This window comes from Diorhabda sublineata, chromosome 3, assembly GCF_026230105.1.
Source record: "Diorhabda sublineata isolate icDioSubl1.1 chromosome 3, icDioSubl1.1, whole genome shotgun sequence".
Classification (NCBI taxonomy): domain Eukaryota; kingdom Metazoa; phylum Arthropoda; class Insecta; order Coleoptera; family Chrysomelidae; genus Diorhabda; species Diorhabda sublineata.
The window spans coordinates 36,383,315-36,400,271 of NC_079476.1; the positions used below are offsets into that span (position 1 = coordinate 36,383,315).

Here is a 16,957-nt window from a genome sequence, read left to right on the forward strand (position 1 = left end):
CCATAACTTTTATAAGGACAACTTGTACAATTTAAAGATTTCTTAACAAAAAGGTACTCGATAAAATTTTTGGTTTAGTAGATATGTAGATTTTTCAATCGTTGTACATATCAAGGAAACCGTTCGCCATAAAGAGACATTCTGAAGAAAATTATCATAAATTGTAATTATTTATTAAATTTACTCACAGGAGAGGTATTAAAACACATTCAAACATTTGCTATTGAACTGCATACTGCCGAAAAACTTTGTTAGCTACATAACGAAAACTTCCGGAGAGAAACACGTGGTCAAACGATACTAACGCGGCGCTCTTCGCATACAATTTCTTGTTCTTCGTTAGTCCTTTAATTCGCAATGTTTCGAGCTTAGTTGCATTAAGGCTTTGTCCGGAAAGATCGTCTCAAACTTGGAAGAGCATTCCAAGATTCTACCTTATAGCATCCCAATGGAAGTTGGTTTTATCGATCTTTTAGTTATTTTTGTTTACTGGTGTTGCATATACCCAGCTTCCAAGATAGCCCCAACAAAATGAATCCATTGTATTTAATTCAGGGGAAAAATGTTATTTTTCATATTTTAATTATTAATCTTTTTCAAGTTTTTCCGTATTCCAGTAATATAATCGATAGTACGTACTACTAATGTTTGCTTTTCCAAGTTCAAAGAAATATCCTTCGTAGACTCCGGAAGTGTGTAGATGTACAAGGTTTCCACTTCGAACATTTATTATAGCTTCTTTATCAATATTTTCCTTATTTAGATAACACGATATTCGACAGTATGCAGTTCAATTAGAAATCTTTGATTGTGTTTTAACACCTTCTGTAAGTATTTTCAATAAATAATTACAATTTATGATAATTTTCTTCAGAATGTCTCTTTATGGCAAACGGTTTCCATGACTTGTACAACGATCTAAAAATCTACATATCTCCTAAACTATAAATTTTATCGAGTAAATCAACAGTACCTTGTACCTGTAAAAGTTATGCATTGTTAACCATTTGGCATGAGCCACCCCTGGTCCTCAGATAGTATTGTAGATTTATTTCAAAGGGGTCTTATGAGAAATTTCTTTCATGCCACAGCATTATATTCACGTCATCCACTCACTGCCGAATTTTTTGCATCAATTCCCGGAACACCCTATATTAAGCTCGTTATAAATGTCTTTCAGTTCAGCGATTGTTTTTTATCTCTATTTTCACACCCCCCAGTATTTTTCTAATCTTTGTCCTCTCCCACACTTCCATTTTTTCAGTTCTCTTCTGGGTTAGCACTCAAGATTCAACACAGCACGTTTTGTACATACTCCGCTTTGAGTATGTACTCAACTTCTTCAAAATTACATTCTTCGTTTTACCCCTTTCTTAGAATTCTTTATACTTTTTCTATTTCTGTTTCTATTAATATAAATAATAATATGGAAAAAACTTTCCCGCTGTATGGGAACTCAAAGTTATTATGAAAATCTCAAAAGTTTTCAAATACCAAAAAAAAAATAAAAGAAATAAGAAAAGCGTTAAAATCGGAAAACCATTATTACACGTAGTCATCCGTTTGAAAATTTTTAAAATAAACAACTAAAATTTAACGATAATTGGTTTACTTATATTTTTAGCAAGATGATAAAGAAGTAATAACAATTTAAATTGGAGATAATTCAGTTTCGGCATTAACACCATATTTTAAGTATATGTCCTTGGTGTTTTTCGAAAATATACGATATTAAAAACCCTCCTATGCAAAATAATTTCTTGATTGGCTGCTGTGTTGTAAATTAATGGACTGTATTATTTCGCCAAATGAGGAAAATAGTCTCAAAGGTACTAGTTCTGTTAATAACAAAAACAAACAAAACACAGAATTACTAGAAATTGAATATGTGAAGTGAATGTCTTATCGGAATTTCAGTTTTCTTGACACTTCAAGTTCACACTTATCCACACACGTTCATATAAAGCTTTTGTAAATATTTCTTTTAAATCTGGTACAAAATTGACTCGTAACTAATTTCTGCTGCTTTTTTCTACAAATATTTTAGATCGAACTCATTTTTAACTATTTATACAATTTCTAGTGTTAATTTCATTTTTCACTCATTTTTTTTTTAAACCATAGAAATATTTTGACAATTTATTTTGACGTTACTTTAGAATTGAAAAAAAAGAAGAGTTGACGGGTACTAAACGTAGATGCTGATTGGTAGATTTCATATACATTCTAGGATGTATATGAAATCATATCCGTTCAGTTAACCAAAATGGCCCACATTTCCATTTTGTAAATTGCGCAGAAAATGGATAATATACATGTGGGTGTAGAAAAAAAATACTACACTTTTAAAAATTTATATCAGCTCTATTATGAGTGCTAAAGACGTGCGGTAAATTGCAAAATTTATGGTTACTGCGTGTCCATTCATTTACAAATTTAAACCCGACACCGTTTTCAAATCCATTGTATTATTAACACTCATATCACTTAATAATACCTTTTGTTATTAACGTTCTTCAACAGCGTCAAAATAATTGTTTATTTGCAATATAAGGTGGAGAAAACCTATCTAGAACTACTATCCGGGAGCACCCAATACAAAAAGAAACAACGGGGCCAAATATGGGTCAAGCTTAGCGCAAGGCTGTGCAACTTTGGCCCACGACGCTTGTAAGCCTGGCTTGGCCCAGCCGTGGTAAATGTCTGAAATGATAAGATGGTTCCAGGCCCAAGCATCACTGCCAAGGCTGGTCCATGCATGGTTGCCTTAACTGGACCGTGTGTGCTAGTCAAGACTGGGCCAAGCTTTTAAGCCCTTCTTGGTACAACATTGGCTAAAGACCGGGATGATAACAATGTGCCAGGCTTTGTGGTTATCATTAGGGACCTTTGTTCCTAGGTCTGAGACGTGTTTGGTTGTTACAGCTGCTTATAAACTCATAATTATAACAGATATGAATTATATTTTAATTATTTTTATTTTTTATTTTCTATTGCATCACAGTGACAAGCTAACTAGTCAATATTTGATATAACTATTTTTTTCTAAATTATCGATTATCAGAATCGTAATAATTATAATTGTAAATTATTACTTTTCTTGAATTACTGAAGATTTTCACTGAGAGTCCGTTTTGGTTCAATGGCTTCTTCTACATTTTGAGGGACTTCATTAGGGAGCAGATAATTACTGTCATTATCATCGTTAGAATCAATAACTAACTACCTGATTAGTAGTATCAGAATAACAAAATCATTGTCACACAGCGATAAATCACTATTGTCACTAACACAAATGTTATTAATGGAATCCTTTTTTGAATTTGTTTCACTCACACTTGAATTATTTTCTTCGTATTCTTTATTTTGTTTAGCACTCCTCACTCCTTAACTCTTCGAAATGAACTAGACATTGTTTATAAAGAATTGAATTATGAATTAAAAGCTAAGTGAAAAACAGCCGATAAAAACACGATTTATCTTATCGACGGTAGACATAAACATATTAAGCATAAAGTTGGGGACTTAACCTTCTCTGCTAACGTCGAAATGAGATTGGGATCTTTTTGTCAAAGACCCCGGGTTACTCAGATCTTGCTCAAGTCTGAGTTCCCATAGAACGGCCAACGTTAGGCTTATCAGGCTTGGGTCAAGGCTATGTTACCCAGATTTGACCCAAGTCTGGGTTCCCATTGAATGGCCAATTAGGCTCGCCAGTCTAGGGCCAATGCTCGACTAACCAGACTTGACCCAGGCTAGTGCGCTTAACTTTGGCTGCCCAGTAGCGTCCCAGGCTTCATTCCGTTGTCCAAGTTTTTGGGCTCCTATATGGGACAGCAGTGCCCCCGCCAAATCGAGCAAAAAAAGCGGCACGACCGTACTATCCTTTTTTCGAAGCAGCTCAGGCTATTTTCGACTTTTTCCTTTTCAATATAAAGATGTTGTTAGATAAGCTAATTACATTTTAACTTAAGACAGAAGGTCCCGTAAGGGAGACTTGGTTTTTTGACAAGTTTTATTTTTGATAGCCTCAGTTTGTTAAAAAAATAATACAAAACTATTGAATAGGAATCATAGCAATAATAAATAATTGAAAAAATACTACAACAAGATATCATAATAGTGAATTTATTTACACAACACAAAGTTGTAGTAATAAAAGTGATCACCCTGTTCTATTTATAATAATAATTAATTATGTTATTATCTTGCTGACAAGAGTATAAAACTAAAAAAGAAACCCTCGTATAAAAATACTTAATCAGGACATGATAAGACAATGTATATATTAATCATCATCAATTAATTTAATAGCTAATTAGCCTTAGAAATCCAAAAAGAATAAATACTTTGTTGAAAGGTTATCACTATACCGTTTATTACCAAAGTTTGATGTTAAGCCGTCGATATTATAGGCCAAGCTGTAGGGATTTAAAACTTCTTTATTGTGACAAGTGGAATAACAATGATGCAAATATCGATTCATTACAAAACACGAGTTTTGCTTATTTCTTTGTTTATGCCTCGAAAATTATTAAAGCAATTCGAGTTACTTAATAAGATATCTAATATCTATAAAAGGATTGCCTCAATTGTAACCTAACCTAACCTAACCTAATCTAATCTCACCTAACCTAACCTAACCAATATTGGATAATTAGTTCCTGAGAAAATGAGGAGAAAGCGGAAAATTATTATTTATTCAGATACATGATCTCATTATAATTTCGGAAATTTGCCACGTGTACCTCAAAACGTATATTTCAGGTGAAAAAGCATCGCTGTTTTAATGCGCGCATTCACGATCGAGTAGATTTCAAAATGTACCACCCTTTATATTTTGTACCCTAAAGAAAATTCAAAAATTGCATCAAAATTCCAACAGGGGCGGTCACAACCATTAAATTCTAAAAACCTTTCTTTTTAGTACTTTTTCGAGAATAACTAAAAAGTATCATGTTTTATTAAATGTTCAGAATACTGTTAGAGTTTTGAAAAATTTCTGGTCGAATATCTCTACAAGTAACAGTTATTTTTCTCGTCCAATATTCCAAATCTTGAGGTTTTCTTTTGTAATCAATTGATTTAAGACACCTCTGCAGGAATAAATCTACAGGCGCTAAGTCATGCGATAGTTGTGGCCTACGCATCTTATCTATTTGACCAATTCATCTACCAGGAGAACTACAATTTCGATAGTTTTCCACTGAAGAAAGTAATGTGGTAAACCTTGACCTTGTTGGTATATTACCAACCACATTAAATCGATTTTCCGAACTAATTGTTATTAATAGATAATTTCTTGAAGTAAATTCTTACCAGTTAAAACATTATCAATGAATAGAGGTCTAAAAAGAGCTCCTCATAATTGATTATTTTGATGTTTCTCTTTTCTTTTTCTTTATGAGGGGGGAGTATTTATATTTATTTATGTTACTAAATTTAATTTCTAAGCTAATTAAGAGAATTTAAACTGGCATGATGAAGAAAATCATCAAATCAAATCAAACTAAGAGGAAATGTTGAGGAAATAATTTGTGTGGTGAAGAAACTGATTGTTCTAGACCTACCGAGTCCCGGAATCCTAGCCTATTATATATACCGAAGATTTCAGGATGGTAATTAACTACTTCCGGGATTTACGGAATTGCAAACTATAGTGTGAAATAATCTTGGTTTGGCAGCTGATCTGTATGTAAAAAAGATGGAACGCCAACTTAGATATGGTGTTAATTTTTAACCGTAAAAGACAATAATACAAGCTTGTCCAACTATTTTTAGAACCTTGGAAGGTTCTATCAAAGGCTTACATACATTTGCCTCAATACATTCCTTAGAAGAAGCAGGAGCATTATACACAAGTAGTGGTGAAGAACTACATCACATACAATACAGACATCTGCCTAGAATCAAATTATTCTTCATTGGAATTTTTATTTCTATGTCTACTAATTTTCCTGGGTTTATTTGAAAATATATGTAAATATCATTTTGAAAAAAACCTGTCCCAGTTCTAAGGAGTTTGTTTATCATGAATTCAGGAATCTGCGAAATCGGAACTGGATGTAAATGAATAAAATAAATTACAGTAGATATTCTTTGTTATAAATTTAAATGAACCGCGAAAATAGATTAGTTTTGCCACCTACCATTGAGGGCATTGCATCGAAAATCCGCCGTGTTGTTTCCACTGAACAACAACTAAGTTTGAATGTCTTCTTAGGGTATGTTCTGTGGAGTAGGCTGTTAATATCCGAAAATAAACTTTAACGTCAATATAAAATTTTTAAATGCTTCTTTTTTCTTAAAATTTGAACGCTATAAATCAAAAAATGAATTCTGAAAATATATCCAATTATTAAATATTTCTTAATTTCCTCGGATTAACCACTAAATTGGAGGAACTCCGATTGTTCCACCAGATTCAAAGCTCTAAACCAAAAAACCAAAAAGCGTTTTTTGCAAATTAAAAATAACGCTGTTTGACTTTCATCAAAGAAAATGTTCTACAGCTTGTTCTATATAGGGTGTTTCTAAAAAGGTGATACATAGAAAAACTGAAAAATATTTGGTTAAGTTAGGTTAGGAAGCGCCATCCGTATTTAAGATAAAGGGCGTTGAAGAAATAAAATAATTTTCGAATGAAAATATTCCGAAAACGGTACACACAATGGAATCTATCCCAGAGAGGGGGATCACCTTCTTTTGAAACACCGTGTATGATATTGTTGAAAAAACAACGGAGATTTAGCCGTCATCGATACAATATAATAACACGTTAGTTATATTGTTATATTTCCTATAGTTAGTGTAAATTTAAATGGCATTGAACATCTCATTAATCACGCAAGTAGTAAATATAGTAAATCATATATCTGCTGATAAATAAATTGAAAATTCGTCTAGATATATGTTTCAAAACAGTGATGTTATTTATTATTAATAATTGAGAGATAGAAACAAACATCAGAAACGTTTCTTAACAGACTATTTATAATGACACTATATAAAAATGAATTTTCAAACAATCTTTGCTCTAAATACGTTAATTGAATTAAAATTTACTTTCACTTGGTTAGAAAATTTAGGCATCATAACATTGATAAATGCGGCACTAAAGTACACGACAAAGGAAAATCATAGACAAGCAATTAGAGGGAGAGAGAAATGTTTTATTGTGAAAAAATTGTCGCAATTTGTAGACAAAAGCTTGTAAAAACTAAAAAACAAACATAAAAGTAAATAAAGATACAAATAAAATTTCAATATTCAGAAGAAAACTACAATGAGTAGAGGAATGACAAAATCCCAAAGAGTAGTTTTAACAAATTCTGCTGACTCCCAGGATAACGAACTTTTCCTTTCGAATGGTATTCATAAGTCAATTGAAACCAAAAATGGATTTAGCAGATTTACACTCTAAAACGATATGATACATCCGTTTTAAGTGTGGGTTTTGAGTTTGAAAAGGATTCAAAACAAAACTTGTATCGCGAGATTGCGGATTCACTCAATAACAAACAAACATCAAACCAAAGTGAAAACCAAAATTCAAAAACGCTGAACTTCTATGACTACATGACTACAAAATCCATAAGTTTCTTAAAATGTGATTGATCAGTAGTTTTGAAGCCTCATTTAGGACCCGACACTGACAATTTTCTTACTGTTATCAATATTTCGTTGGCATTAATGAATTTTGTAACGTTATTTATTTATTTTGCTGTAAATATTAAACGAAAGCAGGTTAATGTCTGTGCAAATTTATCCAGTTAATAATTCAATTTAACGGGTCTTTAAGATTTTTTTTCGGTTCTTAAAAAACCTTTTAAAAACAAGTTGACTTAACATCTTAGTAGCGGTAATATTGTGAAAAATTGGCGATAAAATTCATAAGTATTAGTTTTTTTTTTGGACGCGATTCAAATACTTAACGGGATTTTAATGCTCATTATAATTTTTAATAAATTTATTTTCAAATTACAGAGATGATATTATTATTACCATTAATTTCGGTATAAATTCAGAATAAACGCAAATTAGGATCCTTTTTTTTTAAATAAAAAAAAAATACATAAGAAGAAATATCGTACATACGAGGGCGATTTGATAGATGAACGAATTTCAATAAAGTTTATTCCACCCGTATAATTTCCTTTAAAGTTTCTTGTAATGATGACTTCATGTATCTGTAAACAAATCCACCAGTAAAAATGTCAAACTTCATGATAGCAATGACAGATGTCACATATTCACATCAGTGTTGCCATATCTCAAAATTTAACCTCTTACTATGAGAAAGCCTTTTTTTTAAAAGAGTATCTATTAGAGACCTATCACAACCCGAGTGTGTTTAATTGTAAATTATGTCGAGTGAAAAGAATAATAGAAAATTGATTTGGAATTTTAATAAATCGTTTCCGGGTATTTTTAAGGCGTAACATCTTCAAGAAAAGTTATTATAATCGTAAAGTCATGTTGTGTGATACATAATTAGATTAGGGAAACAGCCAAAAATCAAATTTTAGTGTTAACTTCAGATGCTAGGTTTGAATGGACTATGTTCTAAAAGAAAACGCAGTATAATAGTACACGCTGGAAGCAAAGACAGTATCGTGCTTAATATTTTATTAATATCTGCTAAAAAAACTGTGTAGATGATCATCATGTATATATGATAGCAGAATTATTTGAAAAGTGGCTTAATGAACAGCTTTTCCCTAACATTCCACCAGTAGTACTAACAAAGCTCAAATTTTAGCATTTAAGTCTGAAAAAAATATTCCTATTCCTGTCAGCGATCGTGAAAAAGGCCCAACAAAAGAATTGCTTACTGTTATCAAAGGTCTAAAGTCTAAAGGTCTCCTTACTACTGCATATTCAACTCCATAAAGTTAACATAGGCACACGTAAAATCAGAATTACGAAAATATAATCAGTCTCCAGAGCTCGTGAAGAAAGTTCTTGCAGCCGACCGCCAATAGCTTTGGAAAAACTGTGTTGAACATGTTATCTAAAACGAAGATGAGGATGTGGCATCACCCTCTTTACAATTATGACTACCATTATTATTTAAAAAGATACTTAAGAATTGAAATCTGTTTTGTTTTTCTTGATTTGCAAAGAATTTATTTTCCTTTGTGGTTTTTGCTTTGAAATTTTTTTTACCAGAAACAAAAACGAATGGGGTACAAAAAGGGATCAGTTCACGTCTGGTACCCTGTTTAAACCAAACTCCCTTACAGGCAGGTACATTCCACTCATCTATTTACGTTCTACAATTTAATATTCAGTTGTAACAAGTTAACGAGGTATAATAATTATTATTATATACATATATACATATTTTCAAAAGTATTTATAAAATTAACAAATTTATAAAAAGAGTTATATACGCCTATAGTAGATCAAACAAAATTGTCGGCAAGGGTTTTTATAATCTGCAATTGATATTTGAAGAACTATAGCTGGTTAATTTATAACTGAAGTCAGTGGCGGCTCGTGGTTATAAAATTTCAATATTTCCAAAAGAACTTATTTATAGAAGGTGTGACGAGTTTGTCAACTTTCTTTTGATTTTGGTTTTATCTGCTTCCGTGTTAGAATAATTGATTGTTTGAACGTTTGTAACAGAGAAATTAATCGCCAGTTCCATGTATTTAGAAAGTTTTCGTGGATTGTCACCTTCAAACTTGTGATCTGATCAAAATTTATCGCTGCCAAAAAGTAAACAGGGAAAACTATATAATGCATTTATTAGTTCCTATCAATTTTATAGTAGGGAGATAGAGCAAAAGCAATTGAAGTTAAGCACCTATTGAGTCACCCATATAGCAAAATTTAGGGAAAAAGTAAGTGAGAAAGAATTTTTCATAGATATCAAAAAAATGTAATACTACCACTACTATCTGCTGAAGAAAATCTTCAGCATCTCTACCATATCTAATGATATTGGCTTTAGTCGTCAGTAGTACGATTCCTGAAAGTAAATAAATTGCATCCTGACAAACATTTAAACCTCCAGTAATTATCAAAGACGATCCTGAAAGAAAACTACAATTTTGTGTAGAAACTTTATTTCAACTAGACATAAACGATTAATATAATATGTTTATGTTGAACGAGGAAAATAAACAAAATTGTAGATATTATGTGGATTAGAATCTAAATTGGATTAGGAAAGATCATACTTAACAACTAAAAAAATGCAGGTTTAAGGTACGTGCTGGCACAATGGTCGTTTAACCATAATCGTGATACTTCTAACCGTTGAACGATAATAATTGTTAAACATTTTGCTCAGTGCAACTGCGAATCGTCAATTTTCCACTGGGCGCATGTTTTAATATGCAGTTACTTCATTCCACAGAAATATTGTGTTATTGAACAGTATGAGTTAGTAGACGTAAAAATTGTTACTTAAATACGTATGGGATGATAAGAGCCAAAAAACAACGTCTGTTCAAGCTCAAAAATGAAGGGAAACTATATCAAAAATTGATAACTATCCATCTACGTAAACCTATAATAAAATTTTCCTAATTTTTCCGTCTTTATGTTGAACAATTCGATTCCACAAAAAATGATATAACAGCAATCTGTACCCTGTAACAACAACTATTCGAAAATAATAGAAATAATAGAAATCAAACGCGTGTGATAACTGTCTTAGTGAGGGATGATTTGCCACTTCCTCGAGAAGAATTTCATCATCCTCATCAGAAAATGAAGTAGTTGATGCGCGTGATCTTTTCACAACGGAATATCGTTGGCTACTAACGATTTTCCTGAACGACTTTTCAAGACATACGATCACCATAAACGATTCTAGCGACAGTCGTTTGGCGCGAAACAGCTCCATAAGGAATACAAAGAAACTAGCTTTTACCCGCGGCTTCGCTCGCATCGAATCCATTAAATAAGTATCAGAAATCATTATAAATTGCCAAAAACCTACAAAAGTCCATAACTCCACATTGAATGTCCGCGCCTAGCTCCTCTCCAACTCAACCGATTTAAGTGTTCAAAAATTCAAAAGAAAGAAGGTATTTCAGCGAGTGTTCTTAAATCAAAACGAACTCTGTAGCTATATTAGAATCTGAGATATAGATCTTTGAATGTAGAAAAATTACCAAAAACCTACAAAAATCCATAACTCCTCATTGAATATTGTCAATAATGGATTAAGAGTTTTATTATTTCAATATATTATTAATAAATTTTATTAATAATTTGATAACTTTGTCATACAAGGTTTGGCTATTAAATAACGAGACTGCGCGCCTAGAGGGCGCCCTAGACGGGTGGGATGAAAAACGAGTAGTGCGTTGGGTATCTAAATATCTTGTCTATGCACATCTCAAAACACGTTTCCGTCACTATTATAGTATTTGTGCAGTAGCAATTTGAAACGAACGTGTTTTTTTCTCGTGGGGCAAACCATGTGTCTCAAATTTCTCGTTAAATTGAAAAAAAACTCCGACTTAGTGCTATAAATTGTTGCAAAAGACATATGGGGACAATTCTCTATCTCGTGCGCGTGTTTTTGAGTGGTGTAAGAGCTTTAGTGAGGGCCGAGACAGCACTGAAGATGACCAGCGCCCAGGTCGCCTGTGATTGTTTCAACTCCGGAACCAGTGACAAAAATCAACCAAATTGTGCGTGCAGATCGTCGAATAAGCATCCGGATGATTGCCGAGGCTGTAAATGCCGATAACGAAACGGTTAGAAAAATTGGAATTGTGACCAAAAGCTCTTGCGTCAACGGGTCTGCTCAGATTTACTTGAAAGGTTAAAAAAATATCTGTTTTGAAAGGGACCCGATTTGAGTCGATGGAAGCGGTAAAGCAAAAAACGGCAGAGCTCCTAAAGACACTCCCCAAAGAAAACTTCCAGCACTGCTTCGATCAATGGAAAAAAGTATGGATAGGTGTGTGGCGAGGGGAAGCGAGTATATTGAAGGGGAGAAATTTGAATGTAGAATAATTTTTACTAGTCCGGACCCGTGTTGCTCGGCAGCAGTGACTATGTGGATAATTATAGCTTCGTCATAAAATTAATCAATACTTATGTTATCAAAGGTATACAAAAAGTATCGGGGCACGGTCAAAAAATCAGCCATCATTTCTACATGGTTCATAATACAATAGACTATGTAATTTCACAATACTTCCTTCCAAACAACATTAGCTGTGCGTCGACTCTCTGGTTTAATCTCTACCTTGACATTTTTGAACGATTTCCCACGTGATAGGGCTACATACAACTCTGTAGCTGTATTAGAACCTGAGATATAGATCTTTGAATGTAGAAAAATTGCCAAAAACCTACAAAAATCCATAACTCCGCATTGAATGTCCGCTCCGCGCCTAGCTCCTCTCCAACTCAACTGATTTAAGTGTTCAAAAACTCAAAAGAAAGAGGATGTTTCAGCGAGTGGTCTTAAATCAAAACTAACTCTGTAGCTATATTAGAACCTGAAATATGGTTCTTTGAATGTAGAAAAATTGCCAAAAACCTACAAAAATCCATAACTCCGCATTGAATGTCCGCTCCGCGCCTAGCTCCTCTCCAACTCAACTGATTTAAGTGTTCAAAAACTCAAAAGAAAGAGGATGTTTCAGCGAGTGGTCTTAAATCAAAACTAACTCTGTAGCTACATTAGATCCTGAGATATTGAGGATAGAACGTGTGTATGTGAAAAACTCCCATAAGTAATGTACAGGGGGAAATCACATTTGAGTATAACTTGAGAATGGTGAAAATTAGATGAAATCCGATGGTTGATGGCTGATCTGTGCATCAATACCTTTCATTGAAAAAAAAAATTAAGCAAATCGGTGGGGTAGGATGCCTGAACGGACTCGGAATGGAAATCATCAATTTTTTTAATATATAAGATAGTGCTCAACGATTATGGTTATTGCTAGTCTTTTTCTGGGGATTGGAAACTCTTTGACAGCTTAGCCGCTACCTTGAACTCGTTAGAGATACATTTATAACGACAGTCCCAAAAAGGAAAAAAGAACCTCGAAGTACGGATTCCGATAAATACATATTAGTTATATACTTGTGAAAGCACGATTTTTACATATTAGTTCAGAGAAAGTCGTTCAAAGATCAAATGAGGTTTACGTATAGAAAAGTAGAAATTAAGGGGAAACATACGTTCTAGTATGTATATGTTTATACATGTAACTGTATACCAAATAAAGTAATTTTACACGGATTAAAACAGTTATTATAACTTATTACAATAGTGTGGAGGATTTATTCGTGGCTTTTTCTACTTGTTGGTCTTACCTTATGGTCTTTTTCTGTTTTTAATTTCGAATCCTAGTTTTTGTTAGTAGAATCAGTTCATCCTGTCTCCGCTTTTCACTACAAAATTGTTGATTGATTAGTAAAAAGGCAATCAGATTCCTGCTTCTCACGGAAACTGGGCTTTGTAACTTTATAATAGTATAATGACTTATATCTATCCAAGCAAAAATACTGAGAAGTTGTGGCAATAACTTGAGTGCTTACCACAACTTTTCTGATCGTTTTTACATCTGCAGAACCCACCTTTTCTTCAACTCGAAGCTAGCGGCTACTATATTGTCTAAAATACTTTAACAATCACTGGAGGTTACTATATCCATTTCGATTTTGTTTCTGTCCACATGTACCTTACTTACCAGCTTTAGCGTCGTTCCAGACCTTCAGAACACCAAGACAAAGCAGATGAGAGCTATTCCGAAAAAAGCCTTTCAGAAATACTTCTTAAAATGGATTTAACGTTGAGATAAGTACATTGCTAGCCAAGGACAGTATTTTGAACAAAAATTATCCAAGATTTGTGTAATCTTTCTATTTTGTTTTTAATGAAATAATATACCGAACTTATATAAACACATATCGTATTTATTGCTTGGTTTTTTTAGAGTTTCTACTTGTTAGTCTTAGCTTATGGCCTTTTCCGGTTTATAATTTCGAATTCTAGTTTTTGGTATTAAAATCAGTTCATTCTGGCTCCGCTTTTTACTACGAAATAGTTGATTGATTGGTAAAGAGGCAATTAGAGTCCATTTACTACATAACTCAAAAATATCAACTACTTGAAACTTTATTTAAGTATAATAACTTTTGTATCGATATTATCAACTTCTGACACTGAGTGTCTGTTTTTTTCATTATACCCTTATATCCTTTCAAGCAAAAATGCTTGGAAGTTGTGACAATAACTTGAGTGCTTACCACAACTTTTCTGATCGTCTTTACATCTGCAGAACCCACCTCATCTTCAACTCGAAGCTAGCTAACTTGTGACTTCTATATTGTCTAACATAGTTTAACAATTTCTGGAGGTTACTATATTCATTTAGATTTTTTTCTATCCACATGTGTCTTTCTCACCAATTTTTGCATTACTCCAGACCTTAAGAATGTCAGGACAAACCAAATGAGAGCTAATCCGAAACAAGCCTTTCAGAAATACTACTAGGCATGGATTTAACGTTGAGATAAGTACATTGCTAGCCAAGGACAGTATTTTGAACAAAAATAATCCAAGTTTTGTGTCATCTCGTATTTATTTAATACCCTATATCTCACTAACTATCATTGAAAAAAAATTGGTCTTTTGAAAACAGAGATCGTCAGTTAATAATCGTTTTTGTTCATTATAAATTCCACACAGATAATAGTAAACTGGTAAACCAGTATATAATAAATAAAATTTGTTTCCAAATAAATCGTACAAAATATGATGAAAAAGTGAAGGTTTTGTGAAGATTTTATGTAAATTTCATACGTATAAACTCAATTATACTGTTTTCGTTATTTATTTTTAAAAATAACTAAAAATAGTATTTTGCGACAAAAACTTGTGGTTTGAACTTTTTAACAATGATTAATGTATCTCTCTATCTAGAATTCACCACTACTTTTTATAATAATTATCATTATATTTTACAATTATACAGAAAACAAACAAAAATAATAAACTTACTTTATAACGGTCTGTTTGACACTGGACGTCATTTCATCCATAAAAATCCACTACACTGATTAAATAAATAAAAAAATAATCACAAAATCACCATAAAATTAACTTTCGGCGTCGTTCTAAACATTCATTCCGAATTAAGTTGAAGCGAATAAAATATTCCGATATCTCCAAAGATCTGAAATTGCGTATTTTAACGAGCGACAACAAACACGATGTTTGAATGAGGAAGAAAGAATCGACTTCGCTTCGAAGTAAAAACTGTCAGAAGCGCTAGTGAGGCATCTCAACGGTCTATATAATACTTTACAAATCCCCTCCAAATAAAATAACACATTTTGGGGAAACAATGAGTGAATTTTTGTTCATATTCGAGTTTAACCAGACGTGCTAGTGTGAATCCCAAAGAAACTTTTTTCACAGAGTTTTAAATATTAATTGATAATAAATAAAGTACTTCAAATTTTATGAAATTAATATTAATTCTTTTGATCGAATAATCAGTTACAATTTAAGATTACTAAATTGATCCGAAAAAAAATATACTGGGTGTTTTAACATTGTTTTTCGTTACCGAGTCTTAAATTCTCTTAATAATATAAGATTATTATTTGGAAGTGGAATCAACTGTATTTTTGGACATATAAATTAAATTTTAATATTTTTTTTTTCACTTTGTTTATTTGACGTATTTAATGTAAAAAATAAGACCAAAGCTGGGAAACCAAAATTTCAACGCGTTTTTGATCAAATAAAAATCCAAAAACCAATAATCTCCCGATTTGTTTCCGAAACTGTACTATTTGTATAACAATGATATAGTTCAAGGGAAGAAAAGGCACTCCCACGTTACAAAGATGAATTTTCTTCATATCTCAGTCGAAATTACGAAAGTTTAACATAACAGTCTCATCACACTAGCGGTTTGCGAGCGGCTGAGTCGCGACGACGCACATAGGGAAAAATAGAAATTATTTTTGCCAAAATCGTAAATCCCAGGATCGGCTTGACTTAGGAATTTGAAATTTTTACAGCAGATAGCTTATGTAATTAGGAATACGAGAAAAATACTCCGATTACTTCGAGGTCATGTTTTGACCTTGAAAAAAATTGACAAACTTCAACATTTTTTGAAAATTTTTGGTTTTTGCCCTGAAATTTCATTATTATGTTACTAAACCCATAAGTTGTTTATATATTTGGAAAGCTGACGGAATGACGGTTCTAAATCCATTCTTCAAAATTTTTTTTTTAATTTTTAGATCCTACGCAATAATTCTCCAAACTTGGCTATGCAAAGTTGTTATATTTTTTGATTTTATGAAGCAAAAATTTGTTCAAAATATCATGTGAAACATGATTTCGATGTATTTTTTGCCGCGGAACATGATGGCGCTATTAGTTTTAGCATAGAACATACCTAAAAAGCGCTAAATGTAAAAAAGTACATTTAGATACGGGTTTTCGGCTCTAGTTTTTCTAGGTAAATTCTATGATAAAAATGATAACGTACAAAGTACACAGAAAACGTCTGTCATATTATTTTTAATACAATTTTTAAGATATGGGTATATCACTGAAAACTTTATAATTACTATATATTTTTGTATAAAATACAATGTGGTTTTCCTTACTCTTAAAAATATGTATTACATGAATATTTTAATATAATTTTATGAAACAAATTATTGCATTAAAAAATTTTAACATGCGTAATGTATCTATTTCAATATAAAAATAAAATGTAAGTACCAGATATGGAAATTTTTCACCCAGATCGACATTATCCACAATTTATTTGTACCCTGATGTTCTGCGTCGCTGAATGTATCCTCATCACTGTTTTGATTTTCTATAGGTTTATCACTGAAAACATGATATAGTTTTCAGTGATATATATCTTAATAATTGTATTAAAAATAATATAATAGACGTTTTCAGTGTACTTTTTCCGTTATCATTTTTATC

General features: G+C 32.2%; 1 protein-coding gene across 2 annotated transcripts in view; it reads right to left on the reverse strand.

Annotated features, from left to right (window-relative positions):
- The window catches only part of LOC130441951 (neprilysin-2), a 74,924-nt gene extending 59,514 nt beyond the window's left edge, over window positions 1–15,410 (reverse strand). Inside the window, exon 1 of one of the 2 annotated variants that reach the window (XM_056775873.1) lies at window positions 14,993–15,410. In XM_056775873.1, coding sequence (XP_056631851.1) covers window positions 14,993–15,033 — 41 coding nt within the window. In that variant the 5' untranslated portion in view covers window positions 15,034–15,410. The remainder of the gene's footprint in view (window positions 1–14,992) is intronic. The other variant, XM_056775872.1, reaches the window with a different exon arrangement.
- Window positions 15,411–16,957: the final 1,547 nt, after the last annotated feature.